The sequence below is a fragment of the Triplophysa dalaica genome, chromosome 15 (genome assembly GCF_015846415.1).
Source record: "Triplophysa dalaica isolate WHDGS20190420 chromosome 15, ASM1584641v1, whole genome shotgun sequence".
Taxonomy (NCBI): domain Eukaryota; kingdom Metazoa; phylum Chordata; class Actinopteri; order Cypriniformes; family Nemacheilidae; genus Triplophysa; species Triplophysa dalaica.
The window spans coordinates 17,129,782-17,144,416 of NC_079556.1; the positions used below are offsets into that span (position 1 = coordinate 17,129,782).

The 14,635-nt window shown below is 36.5% G+C and overlaps 1 protein-coding gene across 1 annotated transcript; it reads right to left on the bottom strand.

The window, feature by feature from the left end:
* Window positions 1-907: 907 nt before the first annotated feature.
* capn3a (calpain 3a, (p94)) lies at window positions 908-14,477 on the bottom strand. The gene is made up of 21 exons (XM_056767710.1): window positions 14,226-14,477; window positions 13,051-13,120; window positions 12,251-12,369; window positions 12,030-12,163; window positions 11,009-11,177; window positions 10,852-10,935; window positions 10,057-10,145; window positions 7,320-7,397; window positions 7,044-7,207; window positions 6,775-6,944; window positions 6,673-6,684; window positions 6,282-6,490; window positions 5,178-5,214; window positions 3,985-4,098; window positions 3,785-3,842; window positions 3,639-3,703; window positions 3,447-3,515; window positions 3,284-3,362; window positions 3,070-3,186; window positions 1,710-1,768; window positions 908-1,564 (listed from the first exon to the last, which is right to left on the bottom strand). Exons 1-21 carry the CDS (start codon window positions 14,475-14,477, stop codon window positions 1,538-1,540), a joined length of 2,175 nt encoding a protein of 724 aa, XP_056623688.1. The 3' UTR covers window positions 908-1,537.
* Between the last annotated feature and the right edge of the window lie 158 nt (window positions 14,478-14,635).

Here is a 14,635-nt window from a genome sequence, read left to right on the forward strand (position 1 = left end):
ACATTACAGCTAAATATAGGCTAATAGATGGTTTCATTGGACGCACACATTAATATATTTTATGGCTATGAAACGATGAATCGCATCCAGAATACAATTTTGTATTTGTAAACACATACACGTACATGCATATGTTTAACAAAAATAGAAAATATAATAAGCTTTTATATATCATTTAAATTATTTCTATTTTCTTAATATATATATGTGTGTGTGTGTGTGTGTGTGTGCGTGCGTGTGTTTGTTTGTAAATACAAAATGAATATGCACAGTGCACAGACATATATTATGCAAAAACAAACTTTTATTCTGGATGCGATTACTCGTTTGACAGCCCTAATATATTTATATTTTTAATTATATAATTAATAGTATTCAATTCAATTAAAACTACTCTGTAGTTATTTGTGGAGGTCCACAAGTTTGCGTCAAATAATGTTTATGTTGTTGCCGCTGACACCATCCTTATTTGCAACTCTTTTACCTAAACATATTTTTTATGTTTATTGTTAGAGGATAAATTCTAGCAAAAATTCTATTTAGATCTATAATATATACAGTTCATGTAAAGTATTAATATTCACTAAACGATAAATATATTCGTTTTGAAATTTAATTTTCTATTAGTAAAAAATGTGCCAGTTGCTTATTTGTAATAATAATGCTTAAAAAATCCAGCATCCAAACTTTTTTGTGTGAAAGCACTTCAACCAAGAACTCCACAATTATTTATTTGGTTTAACAAGTGAAGTCAGTACACTCATTTAAACAAAAGGGTTAGTCTAGTCCATGCCCACAATATAAAATTAAGACCCTGAACACAGTGGCTGTGTGATGATTCTTATCTGGTTTACAGATCATTACAGATTTTTAACAGTCTCTGTAAAAGGGGGTGGGAATGAGTATAATAGCCCTGATCTACATGGTCCACTTGTTCTTGGGTTTATTTATATTTTTATTAAATGGGGTTCAAGTAAATTGGATGCAGAAAAAGTTTTATGACTTAGAAACCAGTACCACTGATAAAAGTAGATGCAAAGTGGACCATTAGGATTACTAAAAAAATGATAAGGTGAGATATGGAAACTGCTATTTAGTCCGAATTTATGACATAAAGGTGCACATGATGCTTGTGAGGTAAATGCTGCATGTAACACATAACAGACACTGAATCATCACTTATCATGTGAAAAGCATGTTGTACTGTATGAGGAATTGACACAGAGTACTGGTAACCATGTTAAAATTACTCAAGTGACCTGTGTACAAAGACCCTGAAATATGTCTTTCACATCCTGACTAAAAGTGATAGCAATGACTGGATGTGGTTGGCTCACATGTTGGTTTCGTCCATCATGTCGCCCCTGTACATAACAGAATTGGTAATAATGTTTAAAGAATGAGATATTAGCTGATGGTCAGTGTGGGCTGAGGTACAGAGAAAGAGGTAACAGAAGTCTGGCACATTGAGTGATGAGGTAAGAGCTGGTGGTTCTGGTCCTTGCTGAGGTCAGGCTCACCTGGATCCACAGATGATTTATGCATACATGGTTAGCTGGAGCCACTGTTCAATTAGAGAAATCAAAATAACTGCTTAATATTTTCTAATCCAACAAAACAACAGCTTCATATAATCATCAAATTTTTTTTCGAAGAATCCGTTTGGATAGTTTTAGCACGTCTTAGATGTCCAAATGCTGTCCACTCACCTCCAGTACATTAAGTCTAATGGTGCCATCACCATCTTGATCAAAGGCCTGGAACGCTCCTGAAACAAGAAAGGTTGACTTCATACATTACAATGTTTACATTTATGAATTTGTTAGATGCTTCACAGTGCGTTCAAGTTATTATTTCTCCCCTAGTCTCGCTTAGCCGAAAGCTTTCACGCTTTCTTTGGCCAAGGCCCGCCCTAGCGGCCTAACAACTGACAGGTAAAGCAACCAATCATGTTTCGTTTTGTGCCGCGTCATGTTTAGAGGCTTGGAAATGTCTCCGCAGTAACAGATCGGTGTACATTCACGAACGTGTATGTAAATAGCCAACAACAATGATTATAAGTTTATGCCATGAACCTCTCATACTTTTAAGAATCAATCATTTAGTCGATTGTGATGACTTCTTATTAGATCAGATGGTGTTGTGTGGTTTCCAGACGGACCGTTAAAGAACATGACACCCACGTATCCCGGAAAACATGTGCAATTTAACCAACCAGATGACGACTTCGAACGTGCTGAAGTGTTTCCAGAAAAGTGTGCCTTATCCATCAGACATTTTGCCAACGGTCCGTGGCCGTGACGTCTGAGGCTGAGACAATTCCTTATCAGTTGTCTTGCTAACTCTTTACAAGCTATGTGGAACACATATTTTCTTGTATGCTTATTTAGTTATTAATTTATATTTATTTTGCACTGATCTTTAAACCTACAACGTTTAACCATGTTATCAATTCAAACAGTATGTAGGAATTCCAAACCGGGAACACTTTACAATAAGGTTGTGTTTGTTAACATTACTAAATGCATTAGCTAACATTAGCTTACAACGAGCAATTTAGTTTTTATGCATTTAATGTCAATACAACTTTAAACGTTAGTTCATTCTGTATTAACTCATATTAACAGATACATCTTTTGATTTAAAAATTAACACAGTAAATGTTACACTGTTAAAAAAATTCCATAAAAATATTGGTATTTTCCCAGTAAAGTACCCTAAAATAACAGTTTGTCTCATAAAATTATGTGTTTTTCTTGTAAATTTGCAGTATTTTTCTGTAATTTGACGTTCATACAGATAAAAAAATAAAAGATCTGGTTAAAAAAAGGTAATTTCCGCGTAGGTGGGGAAACCGGCAAAACACTGTAAAATTATGTTTTTTACATAAAATTATGCTTTTCTTTTTTTACAGGCATTTTCTGTAATTTGCTGTTTATTACCGTATTTTAAAATCTGTAAAAATTCTGTAAAAAAAATCTTAGGTTTAAGCATAGGTTTCTAAGAATGACAATGCTAATTTTACTGTACAAATGTCTGATACACCCATCAATAAGAATAATGACTTACTGAACATTCCTTCCAGTCGAACAAGACAGCTGATGAAACTGTCAAAGTCGACGTTCATGTTTTCATTGGCGTAGCGCATGGATATGACGTCATACAGCTGGTTATTCAGACGGAACCCTGAATGGCACATAAGACACGTGACTGTACAGTGACAGATTTATCAGTGTTCAGCATGACCACAGATAAACAGCATCAGCAAACTTTCTAAAATTACCTGCATCATTGATGGCATTTCTCATCTCATAGCTGCTGATGGTACCAGCATGATCAAAGTCATAGCGGTTGAAGATTCCCTACAGAGACAATTGATGTCAACGTGTGTAATAAACTGTTGCTTTATTTACGGTGTATAGAACATAATGGGGACCCGTTCAAACCTGCCACTGTTTGATTTTATTCCATAAGTGTCTAAACTCTTGTAGATTAAGTCTTCCTGTTCCGTCCATCTGCAGGATTAGGACTAAGAAAACATTGCCTATATTATAAGACAGCGTTACTGCTGTTTATAACCCAAATGTGAGAGGGGATGAGAGAAAATATCATTTTCAAAAGCTTAATACAAAGGATACGTCCATGAGGGCGATCATACTTCTACAATTCTCCTGACTAAAGCCTTCGGTGTGTATGTCCTTATCTGTGAATAAGATAGTTCCTTTAAATTAGAATGCAAATAAAACATCAAATACAAATAAAATGATCATGCAAAGATACTTACAACGAGTAAGTAACTTTTTCAAAACATCTTTGAGCTCATTGGCTGAGATTTCTATTTGCTGTAAAATATACATAGAAAAGAGAAGAAGAATGTTGTATTCATTTCACAGTTATTGTTGCAGAGATTTAAGTGTTGTGATGTTGTTGCCACTGTTACCGCTGGCATGCCCATTTACAGTCCCAACCCACCACCATACTCACACTCCCCCCAGCGCTCACTGACTTCCCAGTACTCACGTCCCCTGCGATCTGCTGGAAGATGGACAGGAACTGCTTGTCCTCCTCACTTTCCTCCCCAGTGGAAGCTGGATCCGGCTAAATGAACGTGACGGATATAAATAAAGTGAAGTCGATCTAAGCCTTTACAGATAAATGATGTGAATACTACAGTATGTACATACTGCATACACTGTACGCCATCATTAATTGAGCTAAACTGTCTCTTCAAAAAAAATTAGTAACACTTTATGTTTGTATTTTGTTTGCAAATGCATTATGAACTAACAATGACAAATATAGTTTTTCAGCATGTATTAATATTTGTTGATAATAATGGCAATATAATTATATTAATAAAAATTAACTAATGTTACAGATGCAATTTTAGATTAAAAAGAAATATTTGTGAATGCTAAAATTAACAAACTAAGATTATAAAATGGTGTCAAAGTAAGCTAATGCATTATGTTAATAAATACATCAATTCTTCACAAGCATTCTTTCATTTTAGACAAATCTAAAAATATGCTGAGAAATGTAGTCATGCATGTATGACATCATGGATAGATATTTGTAATTTAAAATTATCTTGATTTGACAACAGTTTTTAAAAGAAATATAAAAAATATTTGTAGACAGCTTCTTTACCATGTTCTTCACAAATGAAGAGTTCTACATTTTCAAAAGCGATGCTTGTTCATGTAAACCTCACCCACAATGATTTGAACCGGGTGCTTTCCAGGGCGTTGCTATGCAATGCTACAATAGATGGCTGATAGTGTTTTGTGGGTATATTACAATTATGTTGGTATGAAATGTTAACTAAAATCTGTGATAAAATCTAGAAAAGTTTCAATAGCCCAATAGGTAGCACTCAGCGTTAACAGTGCAAAGGTCATGGGTTTGAGGGAACACACATGCTGATAAAATATAGCCTGAATGTAGGCTACTGTACTATAAGTTGCTTTGGGGAAAAGTGTCTGCCAGATCTCAATGTAAATAAAATGTAACATCATTGTCAGAGGTGTCATTTAAGTTTAAGAAACACAAACAGTGCAGGACGAATTATGCACCAATATTACTACTACTATGCTTGCCTTTATGAGTGTATGTAGACAATGTTCTCAGCTTTAACAACATTTCATTTCACGATTCATATATGTTCAAGCACTTACCACTGGATGATCAGCCTCAATCCTGTTCTCTATCTCCCTGAGAAAAAAATAAAATAAACACTGGTCACGATAGTACAGAGCACAAAAATATTGAATTCTGAGCTTTTTTGCAGATATTCATCCTTCATTTTCGTCACATTTGATTTTATCTTCGTGGTATAGTCAGTGTATACATTCGTATGTTCGACATTTTTGATAATTTGCCAAACAAAAAATCCTTATTCTGCTTACATATGTGTTTTCTTATATAAGTATACAGTACATACAGTTTTTTTTCTACATTTTCTGCTCTTATACAATGTAATTAAACGTGTTAAAATGCTCTAACTGAACTCGTATAGCCCTAACTATAACAATATTCATATTAATAATAAATAACATTAAAATCATAATAATACAAATCGAAACATTTCATTTATGTGTGGGTCTTTCGATTTGTAAATAATCGTAGTACTGTCAGTATTATTTATGCTTATACGTGTAAATGTAATCATTTGATTATTACAGGCACAATAATACGTTAACATTTAGGCCAGATCAAGAAACTGGAACTATTATTCCTATTTTAAATCAGAATTTTAGACTCCAGCTTGAAACTGCAGCGTCATTAGCTTTTCACAGAGACCATCATCAGTCCTTTGCATGCTTCTTTGTGCATCACATTGGATCAGAACTGAAAGGAAATGTTTACCAGAGGGTCCCAATATGTGCTGTTGCTTGTCCTAAAAATGATTCCATTACAGCTTCGAACTGGGGCCGATTTCTTCCAGGTCTACAAATCAAATTGTCGGAAAAAATGTTGTCCCTTGTGTTTTTCACCCCTCCTCACTAAAGTGTGACTTCTAAAAACCATTCCTTAATATAACTATAGTGCTTGTATATTAAATGTAAATACATTTTAGTCAAGCACATACTGACTTGTAAAAGTTGTCATGAGTATCAACGGCTTCTTTCAAGCCAGATGTTTCAAAAGTTGTTCACCTATGATGTGATTTAAAGGGACGGACAACTACATACCTACAGACATCCAGCAAACACAGAAAAATCTGTAAAATGCTATCTGACATCGATGTACAGTAAAAATGTCCTTATTCTTTCACTCACTCAGAGGTGTTCCTCTTTTCAGAGAAGACACGGAGGATAAATTCGCCTTCCTGGTGGGGCTCGTAGGTGGAGGGAACAATGACGTATTCTCCAGGACTCAGGCGGAAACGCTGCGTCACTTCTCGCAGGTTGATGTAAGCCTTGGAACGGGCCTTGGAGTTGTTGGACATGAAGAAGTCCTTCTGCATGTGCTGCTTATTTCCATGCATCTGAGAAAGAAAAGCAAATCTGATTGGTCATGATGAAGCTTATAAATTCTCTCGATAAACAGTTCTTATAAAATCATAGAAACTTTGGAAGTTATGAATGCACAGAGGAATATACACAAGCCTTTAACCGAACTCTGTTATTTTGAAAGGGCTCCAAAATATTTGTCTTTGCATTTTCATACCTCCTTCGGCACCTGTGGAGACATGGAAACAGTTAAAATGGCATTGGATGCGGTCAACATGGTTTTTATCACTATTTGTTTATCTGTTTGTTGTCAATGTACCTCATAGATGGAAAATCCGATAGTGAAGAGATTCGCACCCAACTTGCGTTCTCGGCGTCTGTTTTTCTGCATCAAAGCAACAACGAAAGTGCAGGCTTTTTCATCTTCCTCTGGATCATCATCTTCCTCGTGAAGACGCAGGCGGTATTGAGGGTTAGTCCAGAATGTCTCTGTAGTAGACCACACAAATAAAGTACAAAACATTTTTATAACTAAAGAAATGCAATACTGCAGACAAATGTGCAGTAATATCTTAACGTAATACTTACCAGGATAATTTCTGCATCCTCCAGCAGAGCAGCCCTTTAGCCAGCGTCCCTCATTCACAGACACTGTCCATTTGTGTAACTTATTGTGTAACTCGAGAGCATCAGGGGTCAAGTTGCAGATCTCAATCTTGGTGTAATTTTTCTTAAAATCATCAAATGACATCCTACACATAATAGAAGTTACTTTTTAAGCAATAAGGCATGAGAGGATGGACTATATTCCCAATACCTACACAACTGATAGAACACACTAAAAAATCTTTCACTTTGACTAACCAGAATTCTCCATCTTCTGCATTCTGTTGCTGGAGTTTCTCCCTTTCTGATTTAGGTATGGTTTCCCACTCTTTTGAACTGAGGGAAAGAATTTAGTGGAATGAGTTTTGTTAAAATCTATATTTTTTCTAAAGTTTTTTATTTTAAGTCTATTGAATGGAATTCACAAACGACTTCATTATTTCTTTGCGAAATACAATTTTAAAAGAGAAAAATTTTTTCACTGGGAGTTGACATGATGTATAAAAGGCCATTCAGAAATGTAACTAGCAGCAGACTGAAGGGAGGAGTTAAAGGGATACTTCACGACCAAATAAAAATTTCCCTAAAGGCATCCTAACTGAATATGGTTTTCTTCTTGAAGTATAATGCAATCGGAGTTAGATTAACTACGTATCATTTTACTCCCAAGCTGTAGAATGGGAGTGAATTGGTGTTGACTTTTTGAAGCTCCAAAAAGTGCATCCATCGATCAAAAAACTGCTCGACACGGCTCTGTGGTCTTAACAAAGGTCTCTTAAAGCAAATCAATGCGCTTGTTTAAGAGAAATATCCATATTGACAGCGCTATTAACGTTGATGTCTAGCTTCCGTCATCTCTCAAATGCGTGTGAACCAGAGGCTTGTTTTCTGTGCAAATCACGGTGACGAAAGTTCCCACCAGTGTAGACGCTATCCTATTGGAACATTACATTTAGCAGACACTTTTATCAAAAGCGACTAACAGAGAGTTCAGGGAGCAATAAAGCGATATATCATACAGGAGCAATAATACAAAAGTTACTAGTTTCAATAAAAGCCAGAAAAATACCTGCTGAGAGAAAGAGAGGGTTCTTTTTTTCCTCATTTGTCTGTCAAGTATTCAAAGAAGAGATCGGTTTTAAGTCGTTTTTTATGTTGTGAGAGATGTGGAAGGAGTTGTGAAGGAGAATGAGTGGGAAAGCAATTTACTGCCCTTTTGAGAAGGCAATACAAGACGCCGCTCATTTGCTGAACACAGGGTTCTTCATGGAGTGTAGGAGGGTGTGAAAGCTTGATCCAGTGATAGTCCTGTAGGCAAGCATTAGCAACTTGAATCTGATAAGAGCTTCAACTGGTATACAGTGGAGAAAGATGAAAAGGGGTGTCACATGAGACTTTTGGTCTGTTGGAAGACGAGGTGTGCTGCTGCGTTCTGAACCAGCAGGAGTGGTTTGATAGCCTTTGCAGGAAGACCAGCAAGGAGAGCATTGCAGTAGTCCAACCTTGAGATTACAGGGGCCTGGACAAGGAGTTGTGCCGCATGCTCAGTGAGATAGGAGTCTTACCTTTCTATTGTTGAATAAGGCATATCGGCATGACTGCGTTGTCTTTACAAAGTGACTTTGCAAAGACCTTCAAAGTGATTATCCTTTGAAGGACAGCGGATAATTAAATATGACTCAGAGGTTCGTGGCTGTTTTGGAAAAAGTGATTGTTGTATTTCCAAGTTGGATGGTGAGATCATGTTGCCCCCTGTGGGGTGTGCCGGAAATACTACTAGTTCTGTCTTGACAGGTGATGCTCTGTCATCCAAGCTGAGATGTCTTCTAGGCAGGCTGTAACGCAACCTGCTACAGTCGTATCGTCCGGGTAAATTTGAGTTGTAAATCTGGGTGTCTTCAGCATATCAGTGATAGGAGAAGCCATGTGCCTGTGTTATGGGTACCAAGGATGCGTATGCATAGATGGAAGAAAGCAGCGATCATGTGATCATGATCCCAGTGATCATGTGGAGAGCAGTGGACAGCGAGCCCCTCCACGACACCCTGAAGGATCTGCCGGAGAGCTAGGATATGAACCAGCGGAGAGGAGCCTGAGATTCCTAGAGATGGCAGGGTTGCTAGCAGTTTAGGTGATTGACAGTGTCGAAAGCAGCAGATAAGTCTAGCAGGGTCAGGACCGAGGATTTGGATTCCGCCTTGGCTAGCCGTAATGCTTCTGTGACCAATAGCAGTGCAGTCTCAGTGGATTGGTTTGTTTTGAAGCCAGACTATTCGTCATCCAGTACTTCATTGTGGGATAGGTAGGAAGACACCTGGTTGAAAACTGCCCTTTCAAGTGTTTTTGCTATAAATGGGAGGAGAGAGACAGGTCTGTAATTGTCGGTGGTAGATTGTCCAATTTGGGTTTCCAAAGTAGGGGCTTGACATGGGCCTGTGGATGGAACAAAATGAAAAAAAAGCTTTGTCACCGGGACTTTCGACACGCCTGCTTCATCTTCCGGAAATACAAGTCTCTGGTTCACACACATTCAAGAGATGACGGAAGCAAGACATCACACTAATAGCGCAGTCAATATGGATATTTCTCTTAAACAAACGTATTGATTTGCTTCAGAAAACCTTTGTTAAGACCACAGAGCTGTCACGAGCACTTTTGGAGCTTTAAAAACTCAACACCCATTCACTCCCATTCTACTGCTTGGAAGTAAAATGATACGTGGTATTTTAACTCCGGCTTCATTAGTCTTCAAGAAGAAAACCATATTCAGTTAGAATCCCTTGAGGGTGAAGGTTTAGTAGATGTTCTGCCCAAACTGTCAAACTTATGTCATCAGAAAAGGATTGCCACTCCAGAGCGAGAGTATATTTTCAGATTTTGATTGAAGACTGTTTTTGTGGATTGAAGGATGAATTGGTTACAACAATAATGTGCGCTACCGAAGTAATTTGAGTCAAATTTGGTTTTCATGGGGACTTTAAATGCATTCACTCACTTATCACTCCATGGTCCTTTCCATTCGATTTGACCCCAGGGATTACGTATACGAACCAGACGTACTTTAGATTCCTTTTGCTGTTTACACTAAAGACACATATAATCACATCATTAAAGAACTTCTGGATAATGACTCTTAGGAAGTGCTTACACTACACTTCCATACACTTACATTTAATTAATTAAAGGAAGATCTCACACAAAATGAAAAATAATTATTAATCCTTGTGTTTTGAAACTTGAATGACTTCTCTTCTGCACTACAAATCCTTTCTATTATTTCCATATATTTCCACAATAGGAAGTCCTCTAGGGGTACGTATAACAATACACAATACTGGGTACACAATATAATTCTATCACAGTGTTTTGAATACAATTTTAAAATAAAACATTACTCAATTTCAATATCATGTAAGGTTTAATTCAACCTGAGTGTAAAATAATTAAAATCAAACCAATGTGTTGATAATAAAAAATTAATAAAGCTATACTCCAATATAATGACTAATATTATTAGTTTTTTATTCCCAGATAACAACCTCTCAAAACTAATAACACACTTTAATCCGGATGCAACAAATCATATTCACAGGATTTTTGTCAAATAAAATATAAATATGTCTTTTAATAACATATACTATATGACATATGAACAACAAAAATGTAAATGTTTGTTACACAATAATAATGCATGGCTTTAGAAAATATGGAATCAATGACCCTTTGGTGTGTTTTTTGGAACTTAGCAGCCGCAATGATCTATTTCTTTAAGTTAAAACAGAAGTAATACCTCCTCCACAGCAGTCACAGAGTAGGCATGGCCCTTCACAAGCCCTGTTGTAGTGCGGGTTTCAAAGCGGGCTGGAACCAGAGACTGTAAATCAAACATTACATGGCTTCATAATCAAACGATATATTGGGATCAGTGAGTATTTTTTTTAACTTACATCAATGGAGCAGCCCATGAGGGAGCCTCTCTCCAGACCTTTCTGCATGATCTTATACAGTTGTTTGGGTGCCTCCTTCATTTCATAAAATTCAGTAACACCTCCAGTGAAGTCTTCCATTCCCTCAGCAGTGTTCCCACCCTTAAGAGCCTCATAAGAACCATGAAGCCTGAACGACAATACACAAACTACAGCTGTCAGAAATTTTGTTGTCAAGTTCTTGTTTTACTTTTATTGTTATGTAGGCTAATGTAGTTAACCTGCATAGGCCTTGACTCAAAAAGGTGTTAAAAAGAAATGTTTTACAATTGCTTCGTTTTGCACTTACTGTATACTTGTGGTGCCCTATACCAAACAAAATATTGTAACAACATGTACTTATATGAGTTCAGGGTTATGATTAGGTTAAATCTTATATAGCAAGTACCAAGGTTGTTATATTTTACTACAATTAAAACTTTTTTCGGCAGCTGTAACATATTTTTCTGTAATTTGACTATTTGTGACCATATTAAAAATATTACATGAAAGTACTGTTAATAATTTTTTTTACAGTGATGAAAATTAAGCAAAAATTGACATGAAAACTAGAAATATAAAAGTAAATTCAAAATCATAAAAAAACAATAGTCAAACGGAAAACTATAATAATTTTGAACTTTACAACAGGACCATAAATAAGTGCTACCAGAATATCTAATAATTATTTCATACATAATTATGTTAAAAATCATACAGATTTTTACATTTATGCATTTGGCTTTTATCCAAAGCTACTTACATTGCATTATACTAAACATAAGTTTCTAAGTACGTTCCATCCCTGGGCTCGTACACATGACCTTTGCGTTGCTAACGCCATGCTCTAACCACTTAGCTACTATTGTGCTAATGTTAATAAAATCAGCATGTTTTTGACTGATTCATCCGTCATTTGTTTAGTTTTTGTTATTGTTTACTGTGACCAAGAAGTTGGTCTATGATCAATCAAAAAATGTCTTGGATTTGCACAGACACTTACTTGGCATAAGCTTTTTCCAAGAGAGCGCTCCAGAATTCATTCCTCTCAGCAGATTTGGTGAACACCAGCTTGTTGTCAATAGTGGGAATACGGTCATCAACGACAACGTCCATCCAGTCTCCATAACACCAAAACTGAATTGGATCATTTGTGATTGTTAAGAATCACCATTTAAATTAAGGATGTGTAAAGATTGTATATGTTTGTTAAACAACACTAACTTGGAAATGAAAAATTCCAGCATAGCCCTCTGAGAAACTTTGCTCTTGAGGTATAACACGATACAGCAGCTTCTCATTTAGAGTTAGACACGCAATAGCTGCAAGCAACCAGCAGTCTCCTACAGACACAGAAAAATCATCAGAGATTGCATATTAAAGCAATAAGCCCAAAGAAGCAGTGGGTTACAGTGCATTTTATAACAGCTTATAACCTCCTTAGCTGTTATGACATGCACTGTAACCCACTGCTTCTTGGGGCATATTGCTTTAATAAAACAGTTACTACATATGCGTAGCAAGGTTTCATAAAATAAAGTAAATACAATTATATTTTGGCTATGTAATGCGGTCCGCCGTTATATATCGGGGAATTTTACAACGGCTTAGAACTTGACTCAGCCAATCAAAATCAAGGGCTAGAACTGACTGTTTCAAAAAAAATCTTATAACGTTTACTATTAGTACTAAAAACAGGAGCCCATTGCTGATCTCAGCGTTTTTTAGATTGTCTGGGGGAACGTGCCAGTTTGGTAATCTACTCTTTGAGTTGACAACCTTTGTGACTCTGCTCTCTTTTATCACCCATGTGTGGGACACAACAATGTAAAAGCGCTGTAGTTGGATTCCCTTCCAACAGAGTAAACAATACAGAGGTGTCCCCACTGGACTATAAGCCTATATGCAGGGGCCAGAGAGAGGTATCGCTGTCATAAAGCTGCACTGTGACCTTAAATATACTCTGTCCTGACCCCAGAGACAAAACTAAAAGTGAGTGATGAAATGTAAAGTGATAATCTTACCCAGATCACCCTGGCAGATATCTGTCCTGCTAGCACCTCCAACAATGAACTCTGGATTTTCTGATATATCCTGCAGGACACATCATCCAAAAAGTTGATGTTTCTTAACTCGCTAAAAATTATAAGATACATGAAAAGACACATAAACTATAGGAGATATACAGATGTGTGTTCAGTATCATCCTGTGATTCTTTTTAAACACTATTAACAAAGTTCCCATCTATTTAGGGCTTGTCCAGCAATCATTTATAAATATATACATATGTGTTTGTGTTTGAGAGTGTGGTGGGTGGGTCTGAGGGATTTGTTTTAGCTAGCATAAATTGTCACATGAACAATACTTCTATAGCATTTATTAATCTTAGTTCATGTTCATTTTAACATTTATTAATTCATTTTTCTAATCAAAAGATGAAGTTGTTAACATTTTAATGCATGTTAATACATAATTACTGCACAATAAACTAATATGTACACTTGGAATTGACATTAATTATCACAGATGAATAAATGCTAAAAAAAGATGATGCTCATTGTTAGCTTGTGTTAGTTAATGCTTTTACTGTTGTTTACCTTACTGAAGTGTTATAGTTTTTTTTAACAAATGTGATTTAACAGACCAAAGGCTATATGTTGTTGTAATTCAAAAACAGTAAACATACTGTAGCCGTCCTTTTGAAACACTGGATGTCCAAATTCACTGTTATTCAGGAAACTGTTCTTATTAAATGATTAAATATATAAGCGCAGCGATGCAGCGATCTGCATTAAACAATTTTTCCATAGGTCATATGACATATTGACAAAAACATAAACACAATGTAAGGGTTTGTGTTAGCACAATTATATTTTCCTCCACTATCCTAAACATTCAGAAGGTTTTTAAGACCATAAAAACCAGTCAAGTGACCCTTAACCTTTGACCAGTAGTGTACAAGCTAATAAAGAATTTCAAGATTTGAGTCTACAACGTTTTGGAGAGTTTTAAAGAAGATGTCCTTTGTTTAGCTTTAATCGATCCATAATATGTATCTATCCATTTTATTATCCAAAGAAACAGGACATTCAAGGTCCTCTACCCTTGATCAGTTCACAGAGTGACCTCGACAGCGGTCAAGCGTTAGGAACACTACAGTCTCAATCCACTTGTCCCTAAAGGTCCTCTCCCTCCTACCTTGGGCCGCTTCCAGACGATGTTCTTGACTTTGCTGGATTTGTGGCCCAACTCTTTGTAGCCAAGAGACTCCACAGTAGCAGGAAAGGTTTCATCCTCGAAAAGCTTTTTCTTCTGCAGATACTCCTGTCTGAGGACATTGTAGTCCTGACCGCCGAAGCGGATGGGTTTGCTCAACGATCCTTCTCCATCTCTTCTCTCTCGTTCCCGGATTAACCGGTCGCAAAAGAAACCAGAAGGTGTATAGGGCATCTCACGTCTAGCTGGGATAGTGTTTATTTAGAGATTGAAAACTGCCTTTTGCCACCACCACTTAAGTCTTGCAAACCAAAAATCCTTGGCATACATTCAAACAGCTGACCTCTGAGTTATCCTGATATATGACACACCTTGCATGTGGTCATGGAGTT

Excerpts from the sequence above, each read along its gene's own strand:
- capn3a (XM_056767710.1), bottom strand. The coding sequence starts at position 14,477 with ATGCCCTATACACCTTCTGGTTTCTTTTGCGACCGGTTAATCCGGGAA. Across the intron at positions 13,121-14,225 it reads TCGTCTGGAAGCGGCCCAAG|GATATATCAGAAAATCCAGA; the intron begins GTAGGAGGGAGA and ends TGTGTCCTGCAG. Across the intron at positions 3,843-3,984 it reads CAGTGAGCGCTGGGGGGAGT|CAAATAGAAATCTCAGCCAA; the intron begins GTGAGTATGGTG and ends TATATTTTACAG.